The 18645-nt window shown below is 45.3% G+C and overlaps 1 protein-coding gene across 1 annotated transcript in view; it reads left to right on the forward strand.

The window, feature by feature from the left end:
* The window catches only part of MORN1 (MORN repeat containing 1), a 65148-nt gene extending 48153 nt beyond the window's left edge, over positions 1-16995 (forward strand). The window contains exons 13-15 of the mRNA XM_087944434.1: positions 274-353; positions 13005-13078; positions 16733-16995. Of these exons, the coding sequence (XP_087800560.1) occupies positions 274-353; positions 13005-13078; positions 16733-16881 (303 nt within the window). The 3' untranslated portion in view covers positions 16882-16995. The remainder of the gene's footprint in view (positions 1-273; positions 354-13004; positions 13079-16732) is intronic.
* The last annotated feature ends 1650 nt before the right edge of the window (positions 16996-18645 follow it).

The raw sequence follows: 18645 nt of genomic DNA on the forward strand, positions 1-18645 counted from the left end.
CTTTAGCCTAATGAAGGAGAAGGCTCAGGGGAGACGTGATAGCAGTCTTTCAGCACTTGAGGAACAGTCATGGAGAAGAGCTTTGGGCCAGGGGTTGGACTAGAAGACCTTCAAGGTCCCTTCCACCCTGTGCTTATACAGATCTCCAGACCTAATCAATCAGTTAACGAATGCTCCCCCTTTTTTTAAAAAAAAATCTGCGTTGTATTCTAGTGCAGCACCTCTTTAATACCGATCTACCGTTTGTCTTCCTCACAACTCCCATCCCTACAGAGAGAAATGGAAAAGCGAAGTTCCAGGGCCTCCTCAGAGCAAATAGAAGTTTCCACCCCACTTACAGCCAAGCGTAGCAGGTACGTTCGTCTTACCTCTTTCTTAAAAATTGGAGCCGGCCCTGCTTTTAAGGCAAACAGGCTTGGGTGGGAAGGAGGTGCAAATCTGGCTGAAATATGAAAGGATCAAAACGTACTTTTATTTATTTCTAAAGCTTAGTTACTTACCGTTTTTTTTATTTTATTATTTTTTATGTTCGGTGAGTCATACTGTGTTTATTGATTTCTATAATAAGTGTGTCTTTTATCCGTGTGACTTTTTGCAAAGGTCAAGTAAGATTCTTATGAAGCGTGTTTGTGGCATTTCTCCATCTTTATAATCGCTCTTTCTTTCTCCCTCTCTCCTTCCTACATTTTTTTTTTTTTTTGGCCCACAAGCTTGTTGTCACTCCGTAATATTGATGATTAAATACTGGGTATGCTTTTGTTAACATTTTCAGCTGAAATCTCAGCTTCTTGCACACAAAACACAACCTTCACCTTTTCTTCGCCGCGGAACCTTTTGTACTCATCATCCTCGGTACAGCGGAGTTTGCCAGAAATCTAGAGGAACTGTCTGGGGAAAGGGTGGAAAAAACATGATGAAAGCAAGACAGGTTCACTTAACTCTGGTTCTCAACAAGCCGACATGTGAAACGAGGCAGCATGGCAGCAGCACAATTAATTTCTGAAGTGGAGACATCTTTGTAGAAGTTACGTAGTCAGATCCTCGACCCGCCTAGGATCTTCTCAACTTAGAAAGCTCAAACTACACAAGGAGCTGCTTAATCCAATTCTACAGAGGAATGATTAAGTCTCATCTGCACCTCTATAACTGTCTAGTTTAGCTCTGCAACCCAGCAAGTCAGACGCAGACTTTAGAGAGTGATTAGGACTGCAGAAAAAACCATGGCTACCAACCTGCCTTCCATGGAGGACCTGTATCCTGCACGAGTCAAAAAGAGGGCTGGGAAAATATCTAGAGACCCCTCACATCCCGGACATAAATTGTTTCACTCCTACCCTCAAAATGACGCTATAGAGCACTGCACACCAGAACAACTAGACACAAGGATGGTTTTTCCCCTCAACGCCATCACTCTGCTAAACAACTAATTCCCTCAACACTGTCTCAAAGTCTGCACTATTATTACTTGTTTGGCTGCAGTTTTCCAGCATTTCGGAGCAACAGCTTCCCCATCTTTATAACTTGTGATGTCCAGGATGGAACTTGAAAGCATTTGGTAGCATGGTGATGTTGACTCAAAGCCCAGTAGTAGGCCATGGGCTCAGAACCCTTTGTTTGGACAGGCCTCTGTAAAGCCACCCACCTGTCAGGCTCAAAAGAACTCGAAACACTCGCTGAGTTCAAACCACAGAGGAGTTTATTATTGCTACCTATAATCAAGAACCTGGTCAACTCATGGTCAAAGCTAAATTGGCACTAGATAAGGGTCAACAGAATTCAGGGAAGGTTGGATTTGGGTCTCTTGTAGCTGTGCAATGATTCCAAACTGATGAAACGTTTAACCCCGCCTTCCAGCTCAGCCTGCTCGTCTGCTACGCCAGTGGTTCTCAACCTTTCCTTTACCACGGACTCCCTTTAAATACCTTTCGTGGCCACGGACCATGGCCACGGACCCCACAAGACTAAACTCAAGATTTAAATCATAACATTTCTTCAAGCCTTTGCGCTAGGCTTGTGATGATATCGTGCCTTCCCCCACCCCAGGGGTCCAGGAGCCCCAAGTTGAAAACCACCGTCCTACAACATCCTTACAAACTAGTTTTTTCCAAAATTCTGCCTGTTTGTCCTAGCAATGCTCATTTTGGGATTGTGGATGCAACGCAATGGAATATTTTTCTTTTTTTGATTCTAGTCTCTCCCTTAGAGATGTCACAAAGAAGTCTCGTGTCCTCCTCTTCCTCCTGACAAGTTAATCTTCTAAAGGGAGGGCGATTCTTTAACTTATCACATGGAGACGCCACCTTCCAGGGCTGCCTTGCAGCAGGTTGAGCCCTCCAGAGAGACCCTGGGGCTGGAGAGGCCTACCCCCCTCCTACCAATCTTTCCTTGAGCCCCATTGCACGTTGCCGGGAGCATCTAACTGAACTAGGACGAGAGAAGCAATTTTTGATCCTGATACCCACAGGAAATACCAGCTCGCGGCCCTACAGCCGCACCAGCAGATACCGAGACCAATTGGTTTAGAAGGCCAAGGGAACAGCAGGAAGATTAGCCATTATTGCTCTCTTCGGGAGGAAGAGAATGAGTGACTGGTGTGGCTCCAATTAGGTGCCTGCTGGAAGAAAGAGAAGGAAACCACCAGGGAGATCTAATTGGTTTCTCATTTGAGCGACAGACGCTGTTGGAGAGGCCTCGCTTTGGCATGAGCGAACCCAGTGGTTTGGGCTCAGCCTGCCGGGGGTGGTGGAAGAGAGCCCTCTGCTGAGATAAAGTGAAGAGTGGGTTGCGCGTCAGCTGTTGAAGACACAGGGAGAGTTCAGGGTTGCAGGAGAAAGTCAGTATCAAACCCCTCTGCGTGCGCAAAGCCCCCGTGTGCCCACGAAGCGTGCCCTCCCCAAACCACGCCCATAGAACCCGTGGTACCACCTGTCATACCTGGACTAGCGATATCAATTAGCTTTTCAACTAGGTTGACTAGAACCCAATAACAGTCTAGATGTCCGTGACAGCGCAGAGAAGAGCAACTGAGATGATTAAAGGCCTGGAGACTAAACCATATGAAGAATGGCTGCAGGACTTGGGGATGGCCAGTCTAGAGGGGGGAAAAGGACCAGGAGGGACATGATCGCAGCATCCCAGTATTTGAGGGGCTGCCACAAAAAGGAGGGGGGTCTATTTGTTTTCCAAAGCACCAGAAAGAACGGGTGGAAACCAATCAAGGAGAAAAGCAACCTGGAATTAAGGAGAAACTCCCTAACAGTGAGAACAATTAATCAGTGGGAACACCTTGCCACCAGAAATCGTGGGTACTTCCTCACTAGGGGCTTTTAAGAAGAGACTGGACAGTCACTTGTCCAAAATGGACTAGAAGACCTCCAAGGTCCCTTCCAGCTCTATTCCATTGACCTTGTGTGGATCAAGCCACTTGTGGCTTACTACCCTCGTTGCTTGTGTTTGACACATGCAGTCCTTGTGCAAGCTTCTCCCAAGAGCTTGACAGAGTGGAGGATCCATAGAACATCACTCAGAGTTGTGATGTTTCGAAGGGTGGAGGGACTGCTGAAATAAATGTCCGTCCCGCTTCGTAATACGTTAAACAAACTATGAGGAATAAGCCCTAATTTGAGCCTTTAAATCTGCTTAAGTTGAGATAATGCTCAACAGCTGGGGAAGAAATGGAGAAGGCCTACAATAGAGGAAATGACCAAATCCATGAGCTCTCCCAGACCATAACAGAGAGGAAGAAACCAAGTTGCAAAGGAATCTGGCCAAGAAGATTAAAAATCGCTGGAAGAGTGATCCCGGCTTTTTTTTTTTTTTTTAAATCACATGCAGATTATCCCACAATGGTTTAAAAGCATAAAACATGCACCACAAACGCAGGGGAGAAGATGAATAGGGAGAGCATAAATAATTCAGAAAAAGCAGAAACATCACTAAGAGCAAGAATGTTGTTTAAACCTTTTTTTTAAAGGAATGTCGAACATTGGGAATTTTAGACAGGCTTAAGTCAACCTTCTTCTCTCTCTCTCAAGAGAGAGCTGGTTTTTTTTATTTTATTTTATCCCTTTAGATCAGAGGTCCCCAAAGGTGGCAGCTTTAAGACTTGTGGACTTCAACTCCCAGAATACTCCAGCCAGAGGAAGAAGAAGGAGAGGAGGAGGAGGAGGAGGAGGAAAAATAAGAGGGAGGAGGAGGAGGAAGAAGAAAGGGAAAAATAAGAGGAGGAAGGAGGAGGAAAAGAAGAAAAGGAGGAGGAGGAAGAAGAAGAAAGGGAAAAATAAGAGGAGGAAGGAGGAGGAAAAGAAGAAAAGGAGGAGGAGGAAGAAGAAGAAAGGGAAAAATAAGAAGAGGAAGGAGGAGGAAAAGAAGAAAAGGAGGAGGAGGAAGAAGAAGAAAGGGAAAAATAAGAAGAGGAAGGAGGAGGAAAAGAAGAAAAGGAGGAGGAGGAGGAGGAAGAAGACACAGCCTTTGAAAGCGGCCCCACTTCCCAAAACAGGCTCGCTCTCAGCCCTCACCATCCCATTGTTTTCCAGTCCCCATTTGGAAAAGCAGGCAGGGTCCTGACGTCGGTCACAGACGGACTGGGCCATTTGGCGTCGAATGATTTCCCCCAAGACGTCTCTTCACCCTCCCCGCTTTCCCCCTTTATATATGTATTTCTGGATGGGAAGAAGGTTGGGGAATTCCCCACCCCTCCATATATTGTTTTAAGAAAATTGGATGCAGCTGTGGCAGCTGAGGGCATTTGTTGTTTTTTCCATCACAACGATCGCTAAGCATCAGCCGTTGCAAAACGTGGAGCCAATAACCACCACCACCCCACGAGCCATGGCTCTCGGCTTTACCCTGACATCTTATTTTGCCTGAAAATGCGATCTCTCTCCCTCCCTCCCTCCCTCTCCCCGTCCCTCTCTCCTTCCCTCCCTTTCACCCTCTCTCTCCTTCTGTCTCTCATCCTCTCTCCTTCCCTCCCTCCGTCTCTGTAGAGTAGAATGCAGAATAAAATGCAGAATAGAATAGAATAGGAATGAATACAATAGAATGCTGAATAGAATAGAATAGAATTCAGAATAGAATAGAATGCAGAATAAAATTTAGAATAGAATAGGAAAGAATAGAATAGAATAGAATAAAATAGAATGCAGAATAGAAAAGAATTAGAATAGAATGCAGAATAAAATGCAGAATAGAATAGAATAGAATAAGGAAAGAATAGAATAAAATAGAATGCAGAATAGAATATAGAATAGAATGCAGAATAAAATGCAGAATAAAATGCAGAATAGAATAGAATAAGGAAAGAATAGAATAGAATAGAATAGAATAGAATAGAATAGAATAGAATAGAATAGAATAGAATAGAATAGAATAGCCGAGTTGGAGGAGGCCTTAGAGGTCTTCTAGTTCAACACCCCTGTTTAGGCAGGAAACCTTATACCCTTTCAGGCAAAAGGTTGCCCAATCTCTGCTTGGATACTTTCAGTGTTGGCGCGTTCACAACTTCTGGAGGCTAACTAACTAACTAAATAACTCAACAACTGCAGCGATTCCCTTAAACAGCCGTGGCAAGAAAAACTGGGGGCCAAACTCCCTTTAACAACTTGTCTCGCTCAGCCCCAGAACCATCGGGCTCCCTGGTGGCCGTAAGACGACGACTACCCGTATCCCGATGACGCATTTTAACCCGCCCCACTCATCCGCCCCTTTCTTGAGGATTTGTCCGTTTTTTACCGAGGCAACCAGATTCCCTCGACCTGCCAAGCCCCAGGCCTCTCGTCCTCCCTCCAGCCAAGATCCACCCTCACAAAGCTTATGCTGGTCCTTCCAAGGGCTTCATTCCCCAATCCTGACCTGTGTGTTGTGTGAACACTGCCAGGGAGTGGGAGTGGGAGGGGGGGGCTTTTGAAGAGAGCTCACCCAAGGGCACCTCCTGTCCTTTCTCCCCGCTCGCTTCAACGTCAAACCCTCTTGGCAAGGACAGCTGTCTTTCCCAAGGCTGCAGGGCCAGCTGGCTCTCGACAGCCACGGAAGATCCGCTCGTCCTTGGCAGACTCTGATTACCTCCTTTTACTTTGGGGAGGTTGGGGGGGGGGCTTTTGCAGCATCCCCAGGGTCTCATCCAGCCTGCTGACCCACGTTCCCTTCGCAGCCCCCCGAAACCAAATCCAGAAAAAAACGACCTCATGGGATGACTGCTGCGCACGAAAGAAACCCGACCCCGCGGCGTTAAGGTGTTATTAATAAGGGCTTTTCTTCTCCCTTGTCCCTTTCACCCCTTCCTCAGGCTCTTCCTTGCTCAGGGGGACGACGAAGAAGAAGAAGAAATTAATTAAGACTTTCTTGATTAGGCATTTAATCAGTCCTTAAATCAATACAGATGGAGTCAATTAGTTGGGTGGTGGGTTTTTTTTTCCCCCTTCCTCTTTTGAACATTTGAATAGATACTTGATGCTACCGTGAAATGATGCATTTCTTCTCCCCCCACTCCATTCCCCCCACTCCTTTTTTTTTCTTCCTCCTCGTTCATTCTGCTTAACTCTCAGCTGCTAGGCTGGAAGGAACGGAACAAGGCTTGTTTCTGCTCCGAATTGCTGAACTGAAGTCTCGTGGTAGAGCCATCTTCCATCCTCTATAATGGATGGAAAGTGATCCAGGAGAGATTCAACCTGGAAATAAGGAGATATTTAATGACAGGGAGAACGATCCACCCATGGAACAGAAGTCGCCCTCGGAAGTCGTGGCAGCTTCATCCCTGGAGGCTTTCAAGAAGAGACTGGACTGCCATCTGTCAGAAATGGTGTAGGGTCTCCTGTTTGAGCGGGGGGTTGGACTAGATGACCTACAGAAGGTCCCTTCCAAGTCTGTCAATCTGTAATCTTCCATCTGAGACCGGAAGAGTTGATGTATTAACAGTCTCACCCTAACAAGCTTTGATCCACATTCCCTGTACTTATTAGCCTGCTCTTTCTTTCAGAAATAGAATAATAAGAGTTGGAAGGGACCTTGGAGGTCTTCTAGTCCAACCCCCTACTCAAGCAGGAGACCCTACACCATCCTGGTCCAAAGGTGGTCTAATCTATTTTTGAAAACCTCCAGTGATGGAGCACCCACAACTTCTAGAGGCCAGCTGTTCCATTGATTACAGCTGGTCCTCAACTTACCACAATTCACTTCACGACTGTTAAAAGGTTTACATCGGCCCTGAAAAAAAATGTGATTTATGAACGTTTTTCACACAACCATTGCAGCATATATATACACAGACAGTTTCAGTGTCCCCCGAGGTCACACGACCCCCTTTTGCGACCTTCTGGCCAGCAAAGTCAATGGGGAAACCACTTGATAACAACTGCAGTGATTTGTTTAACAACTGTGACGAATGTCTGTCCAATCTCTTCTTAAAAAACAAACAAAAAGCATCCACAATTTCTGGAGGCAAATCGTTCCACCGATTAATTAGTCTCGCTGCCAGGGAATTTTCTCCTTAGTTCTAGGTTGCTTCTCTCCTTAGTTAAGGAAGCTTTCGCGTCTCCAACTTGTTTAAGGAACTTATCCAGGGCAGCGCCTATAGTTCACGTCCTAGATAAGCTAAGCACCTTGGGCAGCAAACACACCGCACAATTCTCGATGCCAATAGACAGGGCAAGCAAAAAAAACAAGGAAGAGGGTGTTTTGTTTTTTTTACAATTTAGAATATATGGTACAAATGGTTGTATAAAAAGGAAGTAAAGATGTCTAGTGAAATTGATTTTAAAAAAAACAACAAGGGAAAACGGAAATAAGGATAAATGTATGTATAGCTATGTGTATATGTAAAGTAATATAATTAAATAAATTATTATAATTGTAATAACATAAATAAGTGAGGATTTAGGAAACACGTTATAGAGTTACTTGTAGCAAGTGACTTTAATTGACACGAATAGAAATGGACACTGCTATGAAAACGTTGCAAAAATGTGAGAACATGTTTCTCTTTTTTAAAAATATTCTTTTGTTTTGAAGCTTTCAATAAACATTATAAAAATAAAAAAAAAGACAGGGCAAGCAATCAACAACCATAGACGTTTTGAGAAGAAGTTTCAAGTGGTTATTCCAACCTACTTTTTTTTTTTCCCCTGCAGCTCAGGGGAAAGGTTTCCTTAAATAAAACCCAGTTGTGTAAGAACGTGGAGGATAAACCTTGGGAAAAGAACATTTAGATAACCCCGAAGTATTCTGCTGCCTGGACTAGAATAGTGAATAATTCCTTACTTAAATCAAGGTGGACCAAACCAAAGAAAGCCAAGTTATCTTAGCACGTGGGGCAGAAGAATGCCCCACAAAAGACTTTTCTCTCTTATATAGATATAACCATTATATCTTCATTTCGACAACGATAAAGATACTTCTGTTTTGGGCCTTTTCCCAGACCACCACCTGGAGCAATCCTCTTGCGGTAGGACTGAGGTGAAACACACACACACCCTGGTCTAACAGGGCCGAAGGAACCTTCCAGAAGGAAAGCATGGTGTGTGTGTGCTTCTCATCTTCCTTATTGGGATAAAGAACTGGAAATGTCAGGAGGCGGGGGGAAAACGCTGGGGGAAAAAAAAAGTGATCGGTACGACTGTGGACATTGCCAGTTGCCTCAACGGATGTGTACAAGAAAGTAGCCAGTCATTCTTTCTCTCCATTTGTTCACCCATGAGCAACGCATGTTGTTTGCGGATGCCCATCTGCTGTGTTCTTGTTTCTGAACAGAAAATAATACTATTTTAAAAATAAAAATTTGGATTTTTTATTTTATTTTTACCAATTGTTTGGGATCTTCAAATGCAGCATCTCTTTCTTTTTCCTTTCTCCGTTTTTTAGGAGGAACAAATCCACCTTGGGCGGTGTGGCGGCCTAGAGGTGGAGCTCTCGCCTCACAGTCAGGAGGCAGTGAGTTCGATCCCAGGTAGAAGCAGATATTTCTCTCTCTGGGAATATATCTGCTGAAAAAAGACTCCACACTGGTGACAGGGAAGGGCATCCGGCCAGTAAACATTCATCTCCATTCAATTGCCCAGATTCCAGCCCCACAATGAATTATGGGGTGGTTAACAGAGGATGATGATGAAGAGGATATCCAGTTACCTTCTCAGAATAACAGAGTTGGAAGAGGCTTTCTAGTGTCTCTAACCCTTCTCAAGCAGCATTTCAGGCAAATCCCCTCTTAAAAACCTCCAGTGATGGAGCATTCACAATATGTGGAGACAAGTCATTCCGTTGATCAATTGTTCTCCCTGTTAGGAAAATTTTCCACAGTTCTAGGTTGCTTCTCTCCTTGATTAGGGTCCATCCATTGCTTCTTGTCATTATCATTCTTGTATTGCTTCTTCTTTTTCTTGTGCCATATCAGGCTTCTAGAAATTCCCTAGTGTTTTTGGACTTGGCCTGGTCTGGTCACATCCTCCCAATTGAAACTTTGGTTAAATCTACCTATAAGTTGTGAAATTAAAGGATTTTCTTCATGTCTTGTGACTGCCACTTGGCATTCATGGATGCCTTCTGCCAATCTTCTTGTCTAGTTCGTCCTACGCTGTGGTTGCTACAGTTCTGACATTGTGTGTTGTAGAATAGACGAGTCACGTTTTTTCTTCTTCTGGGGTTGCTGGGTCTTTTTGGTTTGCTAAGGATGTTTTGGGTTGTGAAACGTCTGCAAGGAAACAAGCAAGCTTTGAGGTAGCCCCAAGGACCTCTCATTTCAACCCAACAAAGGTTCTCCTTTATTGGGACCATCCTCAGTGCTAGCATGGCAAGAAAACAAGCGCAGAGAGCACCAAGGACCGCTAACTTCAGCGGAGTTGCACTGACCCAACCCACTCCAATTTATTCCACCGCTCACTGGATCCGAGCACCCATCGTGTCAATCATTCTCAAAATCTCTTCTTGGGAGTTTCGTCTTCAGAGCGAGGCTGAAGAGAACTTGGAAGAATAGATGATAATGATCCTCTCTCTCTCTCTCTCTCTCTCTCTCTCTCTCTCTCTCTCTCTCTCTCTCTCTCTCTCTCTTTTAAAGAAACTCCTGCCTTTATATGCTTTCCTTCAGGAAGGGAGGGAGGGGAAAGGTTGGAAAATGAGCCGTGTCTTGTCTAAGCAAGGAATAATAAATACAAGCAGGTGTGAAAGGTTGGAATCGAAAACAGATGGATATGACGGATATGATCTGTGTCCCCTGCACAGCTTCGGTCTTTAATCCCTGTGGCTTAGTGCAAATACTTCCCTCCTGACGCAATGCAGAAACAATAAATGGAGCGACTCTCAAGGAGTGAGGTTCCCTTAATGGTGGCTGGTCGAGGGGCAGGGATTATTTGGTGAGGGGCAGGGTGGGGGGGAATCGGTCTCAGTTGACCAGCTGCTCACTTCCCCTCATCCACACAGTCATTTTCCTGTCGTACCTCTGGCTTCAGTCTCCCAAATCCTTGGGGATGCACAAGCTGGAGAAGTGAGGGAGGAAGGCTCCTCGTCACGAAATCAAGAGATTGCAGGTTTTTCCTGGTTTCTCTTTTTAATTATGGGTGGGTTTTCCTGGATGGGAAGCAACAGAAGAGTGCTGTGATTAGAGCATGGAACACGGCTGAGATGAAGTCCTTTATCCAAAGGAACAGATAACAGAGTTGCAAGGGACCTTGGAGGTCTTCTAGTCCAACCCCCTGCTTAAGCAGGGGATCCTGTACCATTTCAGGCAGGTGACTGTCTAGTCTCTTCTTAAAAAAACCCCAGTGATGGAGCACCCACAACTTCCGTTCCACTGATCAATTGTTCTCACTGTTAGGAAATTCCTCCTTAGTTCTAAGTTGTTTCTCTCCTTGTTTAGTTCCCACTTGTTGCTTCTTGCCCTGCCTTCAGGGGCCTTGGAGAATAGCTTGACTCCCTCTTCTTTGGGGCAGCCCCTCAAATGATGGAAGACATCTATCATGTCACCCGTGATCTTCCTTTTCACTAGACTAGACATATCCAATTCCTGCAACCGTTCTTCGTACATTTTAGCCTCCGGGCCTCTAATCATATTCACTGCTCTTCTGTGCATCCTTTCCAAACTCTCTTGTATAATGTGGTGATCAAAGCTGGATGCAATTAAAGTAGCAATCAAAGGAACTCCCCTCAAGCCATCCCTTAGGATGAATACTTACTGAGTAGAACGGCTGGCTTTGTGCCACATGCTGTCCAAAATCAGGTTGGTTAGTTCCTAGGAGCGTGTCCGCCAGCGCATCCAGTCATTCCCCCCCTGTGAAGTCATTTATGTTCTCAAAAGTTGACATAGAACATTTGATGAAACACGCAAGCCATGCTGCCTTGTAGAAGGTGGGTTCCTGCTTAAGCTCTTAGGGAAAGAAGCAGATGCTTTGCTTAATTGTTCGAATTGTATAGCTGTTCATAAATAAGGACCCTTGAAAGCCTCATTCTCATTTGACGTAAGGAGCAGAATATGGAAGACCTCAGCCACTGTTTGGAGGGGGGCGGGATGAAATTCTAGAGCCAGTACAATCTGAGATCCAGTTTCCTCACGTTCATAAACCGATAAGGAACGACGAAGCCAACATCTCAGATTCTTCCCTTATCCAAGTGAATGTGTTTGAACCAATTTCTTTCAGCGATGCTCCTTCCCAGGATTGGGATGAAAGTTTAAAAATAATAATAATAATTTAAAAAAAAACACCTTGAATCGCTATGAGGTAGATAAGTAGATGCAATTTAGGGGAAACCTAAGGATTTTATTTATTTTTAATCCTTTATAGTCCACTAATTCACGTCGCTTTTGAACCCTCCCTTGTTTTGTATTTATTATTTTTTTGATCCCGGGAGGTTCTGTTTGTTAAAAAAAAAAAAAAGCACTTTCACATAACTTTATTTTTCCTAAGGTTGGCAAAGTATGAAGCCTGGGTTATTCTTTCAGTGCTAAATTATTTATCTTTGTTCCTTTCCTAGGCAGGATTTCTGATTCTTTTATCTGTCCCCCCCAGGAGACCAGGAAACCCTATTCCTTACCTCCTGGTTTCTCTGGTCACCTTTTAAAAAAAAAGACCAGGCAAAGGGCCTGTGTTGAGAAAGTCCAGATAAATATTCAATATTGCCACAGTTGGTAAGTGAACCAGGAGTCAGTGGCCAAGCATCTGAACTTTGATCACGTGAAAGGTTGCAAGTGTGAAAAAATGGCCATAAGCGGTCACTTTTTTTCAACGTCATTAAATTGAACTGTTGTAAATCAAGGATTATCTGTATTCCTACAATGATTTCCAAAGCAGCAACACCACAAAACCGATGCAACAGATTGATCTCATTCCCTCGCTTACCTTTGTCTCTTCTAAACTGCCCAAGGAGCTGCTGACCCAGTTCTACGGAGGAATGATGGAGTCTGTCACCTGCACCTCTATCACTGTCTGGTTTGGTTCTGCAACCCCAACAGGACAGACACAGACTCCAGAGAGGAATTAGGACTGCGGAAAATAGCAATTGCTACCAACCTGCCTTCCATGGAGGACCTGTGTCCTGCACGAGGCAAAAAGAGGGCTGGGAAAATATCTACAGACCCCTCACATCCCGGACATAAACTGTTTCAACTCCCACCCTCAAAACGACGCTATAGAGCCCTGCACACCAGAACAACTAGACACAAGGATGGTTTTTCCCCCAGCGTCATCTACTAAACAAATAATTCCCTCAACACTGTCCAACTATTTACTAAGTCTGCATTACTATTACTATTAACCTTCTCATCACTCCTTATCGCCCACCCCCTCCCACTTGCGACTGTATGACTAATTTTGTCGCTTGCATCCTTATGATTTATATTGGCTGTTTCCTAGTATGATTTGATGGCTTATTGTACTCCATGACTATTATTAAGTGTTGTACCTGATGATTCTTGACTCTTGACAAATGTATCTTTTATGGACACTGAGAGTATTTGCACCAAGACAAATTCCTTGTGTGTCCAATCACATTTGGCCAATAAAAAGAATTCTTTTCTATTCTAGATCAGGAATGGCCACTGAAGGATGGAAATCCAGGGTGAATGAAAGTTCACCGAACGTCACCTCACCTCCACCAGGTAAGATTGGTTTTACCTCACCTTAGGTAGCTGCAGGTGTTGGGCCCAAAGTCACAAAGGACCGAATCTTCCTCGGTTAAAAAAAAACTTTCTTTTTTATCAATACAAGGAAGCTCTAGGGCTGTGTTCTGCAACTTGGTGGCTTTAAGACGGGTGGAATTCTGGGAATCGAAGTCCACACATGAGGGGCTGCCATGTGGGAAAGGCCTGAATGAAGGATTTGTGGGGGCTCATAAGAATGGGAAGTCACAGGGTAGTCCTCGGCTTAAGACCACAACTGGGACTGGAATTCCAGTTGTAAGCCACTGTGGTCATAAGTTGAGGCACTGCATGATCAGATCTGACGTTTCAACGGTTGCTATGATTATTAAGCCAATCTCGTAGCTGTAACTGAATCTACTCAGGGCATTATTATTTTTTTTGCCATTAAATGGCTGGTCGTAAGTCAAGTATACTCTGTCGGGCTTCTTGTCTCTCCCTGGGCTCGCAGAGACGAATGCACACAAACACACACTCGCCAGGTTTGCACACAGAGCAAATGCCATCCCTCCCCAAGGTCATGTCAAGTGAGGAGCCAGATTGTTGGGGGACAAGAGGCTGACTCTGTAAACCGCTTAGAGAGGGCGGTAAAGCACTGTGAAGCGGTATATAAGTCTTAAGGGCTGTTGATATTCTTCTGCTCTGTTTGGGTAGAGCTCCGAACCGTGGTTCGCCTGATCAGACCGAAGGAAGAGAGCTTTTCTCTTTCCCCTTTAATGACACCTGATAACCCCTTGTCCCATCCCTTCTCTGTAAATGCCCCTTGAGGATTCCAGCATCCCTCAAAAGGTCATCAGGAAAAGAGGACCCATATTCCACACTCATTCTCCGCCCTTCAGATTCTCAGCGGTATAGCAAATTTCATAAATGTTTCTCCCCCCGCCTCCCTTTTCATCACAGCCATTTTTCCTGTTGATGGTGCCGATAGCCTATTCATTATCTAGTGGTGTCCCTTATAGGGGAGGGTAGAAGAAGAAGAGTTCTGGGCACTGGATGTAGAATCTGTAGATCATTTTAAAGTCAAGAGTTTTTCTGCATGGGAATTTGCCAGTCCTGGGGGTTTTGTAGCCCCTGGTGTTCTGGGCTCAACAAATCTTGTGCAAAATGGAGCACGTCAAAGAAAGTCATGCACAGACATTCGCATTAAAAGAGTGCATTTGATGGGTAATCGTGTTTAAAGGAGTTTATGTTACTCAACACTGTATATCTTCAGGGCAGTTCCTGGAATGAAGATATTAAGGACAGGAGTATGTAAAAGAAAAGGGGGAGGGGCCACATTTAAGGAATCCTGTGCTATTCATGTGTTCGTGTACAAATTTGGTTAAAAAGTGCACAATGTTGTGGTGATGCGTAGCGGAAAGGGGAAACATGAGAGTTCACAAGCTTGATACTTATATGGAAGAAAACAGTGACTGAATCTGGATGTTCTGCTTCGGATGCTACGAAGCCTCTTCCCAGAAGGTAACAAGGAAAAGGAAATTTAACCACCAATACCTGCAGAGACAACAAAGTTGGGGACTTGCAAAAGGATTTTAACACCGCAGCTTTGAGTGGGGAGAATGGGATGAGCAAGCGGGTGACAAGCAGTGGTATGAAATATGTACGTGGCTACTCTGACGATGCAAATTCCTGAGGGAAGCCTGACTCCTGGTTTTGAAATCCCAACTTCTAAATGTTCAAGGCAACCTACAGTACAAGCAAGTGTATAAAAAACTTCCTTTCTTCCTCCCTCCCTCACTTCCTGGCTGCGTATAGATAGCTGTGACTTAACGTTTTCCTCTCCCTGTTTTTTAAATGTCAGTCTGTTTTGGGGAACAGATGGGTGGGGAAAAGAGGGAGGGGAAGGCTTACTGCAGAATGGGAGGTGAAACAGTTGATAAGAAAGACAGACAGACATAGTGTGATTGGAAAGCACCGTAGCTCCACTCCGGATCTGGTTCCAGGGGCTTTCTCCAGAGTCTTCACAACACTGCGTAGGATCATTTGAGCACGATCGCTTGCGCTTCGAATAAGAACTCTGGGTGGATTTATCCGATGATCCATTAGTTTGCTATCTCATCTCTCCACGGCCTTCTCAGTTTTCCAGTTCAAAAGTGCATCTACTGAATATACCGCACGGCGAATCCATTTCCACCTCCAGGTGGCTGTGGCATCAGTTCCCAAGTGGGTCTTCTGGCACAGGTGTTTACCTTCCCAAGACACAAGGAACTGCCCACACCTCACCTTCCCTGGAAACAAGAGACCTTCCTCTGAAAATCAGAGCTTCTAGGGGCCAAATGTAGTTCCTCCCCACGAAAGGCTAATCTCTATCGAGCAACTTCATGTAGGCTTTTCCCTCTGTTCGATCGGGGCCTTGTGTCAGGCTGGGCCTTCATGTGCAGAACAATGGCAGAATCTTCCCAAACTTGACAGAGCGACCTCTCTTTGCAATTTCACCCTAGACAGAAGGAGGAGGAGGAGGAGAAGAAGAAGGAGAAGGAGAAATAGAAAAAGAAGAAATAGAAAAAGAAGAAATAGAGGAACAAAAAGAAGACAATGAAGAAGAAAAAGAAATAGGAGGAGGAGGAGGAGGAGGAGGAGGAGGAGAAGGAGAAGGAGAAGAAGAAGAAGAAGAAGAAGAAGAAGAAGAAGAAGAAGAAGAAGAAGAAGAAGAAGAAGAAGAAGAAGAAGAAGAAGAAGAAGAAGAAGAAGAAGAAGAAGAAGAAGAAGAAGAAGAAGAAGAATCTCCTCAAATGATTCCCTTTTAAATCCAGGTGTCCTGGCCCCAGTCCAGCTCCGTAACAACCCTGCTCATCATGTTAATCCCTCCGAAATATTGATGGCGTGCTGTCTTGCCTTGGCTTCACAGAAGGTTGAGAACCTTCTGTAACGTTGCTTATTGCACCGACGTTTCACCCTGCGCTTAAACCTCTTGTCAAAAAAGGTTGTGAACCTTCGTCGTAACAGCGGCCATTGATCTCTCTCTGGAGTGACTGGTTCCTTCGGTGCCCGTTGGCAGCTTGGAGAGCTGCATGCCAGGCACCTGGGCGTTGGCCGTGCTCCGTTGGTGCAAAACACCGCATCTCCTTGGCCCCGTGGCATTTGAAAGCGAGTGGGCAGCTTAAGCGAGAGAGGCCTCCATGAAACGACCTGGATTTTCAATGATCAATTAGCAGGCAGAGTTGGGTGTAGATTTGAACCCAGCGCCTTCCAGACACCAGAATGTGTCACGGAGAGATGTGATCCGTGCTTGCTTACACAGGCCTGGCGTGGTCAGTCCACCAGGGGTGGGATGCCACCGGTTCTGCCTGGATCTATAGAACCGGTAGCTCTGAAGAGCAGCAGACACAGAACCGGTTTGCGCAGCACAGCTGAGGTTGAAAAAGCAGGGGAAAGTGGCTTTTCAAAGGCTGCGCACCCGTGCACAGCTGATTGTGTGTATTGCACGCGCAAAACGTAATTAACGAACCGGTAGTAACACCGGTTGAATCCCACCCCTGCAGTCCACGGTCTAAAAACCTCCGTGGTTTTCCAGAGAGGCGTCCTCCTGGGCCCCGTCCCCTAGCCTGCTCTTAGGGTTAACCGTTAATCCAGACCCCCCTCGGCTAATTCCCAGCTTTCCTTTCTATCTTTCAGGCGAATATGTAATTACGGTTCGTGAAGTGACATCACCTCCGTTTCTAGGCCAACTTCTCCCACCTGTTTTCAAGCTTGTAAAAGTCCTGCCAAGGAAAGAGATAGTTATGGGTTCCAGTAAAGAAATCCAGAAAGATCTTGGCAGTTAAAGGGAGAGGAAATTGATGGGCCGCAACCAAGCTCTTTTTCCCCCCCTCCCCTCCCCTCCCCTCCCAGAACTCTGGGGGGCGGGGGGAGATATAGATATATATGCCCTTTGCTGACCTGGGAATTATTCATCTAATTTCACCTCTCCATAACGTCTCTCTTCATTCTCTCCGAGAGGATCTACACAGCATGGGAACCAAACAGCAAAGAAACGAAAGCCAAGCATCTGCTTTTGTCATTTCTTCCAGCCCACCTCAATCCCAATGAACTCTAGATAAAATTTAATTATTCTCTTGACGGAGGCCAAGCTTTCGATCCTGCTGGCATCGAGGCACCCTCTCTCTCTTTCTCTCTCTCTCTCTCTAAATCAAAATGGACTTTGCGCCTTCAACAACAACAGCAGCTAAATAAAAAAATAAAAAAAAATAAAAACCCCACCGATGCAAGCGAGGGAGTTTGTGTAATAGTTTCGCCGAGAAAGCTGATGAATCAGCCAGGTCATCTAATGACCGAAAACGCACATTGCAAAATTATATTTATAACTGCAGAGCTCGTTGGCCGGATGGTCCGTTTATGATCGGGCCACTTGGCTTGGCTTTTGTAGAAAGCCAACGCTTCTCCATCCAGTACATTAAGAAATAAAAGAGAACGCATTTTAAAAAATCCACCCACCGCAAGCAGGAAAACGGCCTGCCGCCTTTGAAAAGCATCTCAGTTGATTATTTGCAAATAAAAGCTTGAGTGGCACGTCAGGTCAGGCCAGCAAAGCTGGAAAGGGGGGAAAGGAGGAGGAAAGGGGAGCGGATCTGTTGGAAAGACAATTCTGACTGGTGGCAAACTGGGATTGTAGCCTGATCCACCCTGTGGGTTGAGCATCTTAAACTGCCCCGGTGGCAAAGATTCCCCCGAGGTGGGCTTACTTTCCCCCACAATGCCTTTCAGCGTCGCTGAGTAGGGGGATTCTGGGAAATCTCTTCGAAGGGTAGCGTCGTCCTGGAAGCCCTGCCTCCTTCATGAGTCAGATACCCAGTTTTTCTCACTCTTTCTTTCCTTTCTTCCTTCTCTCTCTCTTGAAGTCTGTTTCCTTCCTTCTTTCCTTCCCTCCCTCCTTCCCTTCCCTCCTCTCTCTCTTGATGTCTCTCTCCCTTCCTTCCTCCCATTTTTTTCTCTTTCCTTCCTTCCTTTTCTCTCTCTTGAAGTCTCTCTCCCTCCCCTCCCTCCCTCCCAGTTTTTCTCACTCTTTCTTTCCTTTCTTCCTTCTCTCTCTCTTGAAGTCTGTTTCCTTCCTTCTTTCCTTCCCTCCCTCCTTCCCTTCCCTCCTCTCTCTCTTGATGTCTCTTTCCCTTCCTTCCTCCCATTTTTTCTCTTTCCTTCCTTCCTTTCTCTCTCTTGAAGTCTCTCTCCTTCCTCCCAGTTTTCTCACTCTTTCTTTCCTTTCTTCCTTCTCTCTCTCTTGAAGTCTGTTTCCTTCCTTCTTTCCTTCCTCCCTCCTTCCCTTCCCTCCCTCTCTCTTGATATCTCTTTCCCTTCCTTCCTCCCAGTTTTTCTCTTTCCTTCCTTCCTTTTCTCTCTCTTGATGTCACCCTCCTTCCTTCCTTCCTTCCTCCCTCCCTCCCTCTCCCTTCCCTCCCTCCCTCCCAGTATTTCTCTTTCCTTCCTTCCTTTTCTCTCTCTTGAAGTCTCTTTCTTTCCCTCTCTCTCTCTCTCTCTCTCTCTCTCTCTCTCTCTCTCTCTCTCTCTCTCTCTCTCTCTCTCTCGATGTCTCT

Source organism: Notechis scutatus, chromosome 16, assembly GCF_049901735.1.
Source record: "Notechis scutatus isolate UNSWTSFEM ecotype Mainland chromosome 16, rNotScu1.2, whole genome shotgun sequence".
Taxonomy (NCBI): Eukaryota; Metazoa; Chordata; class Lepidosauria; order Squamata; family Elapidae; genus Notechis; species Notechis scutatus.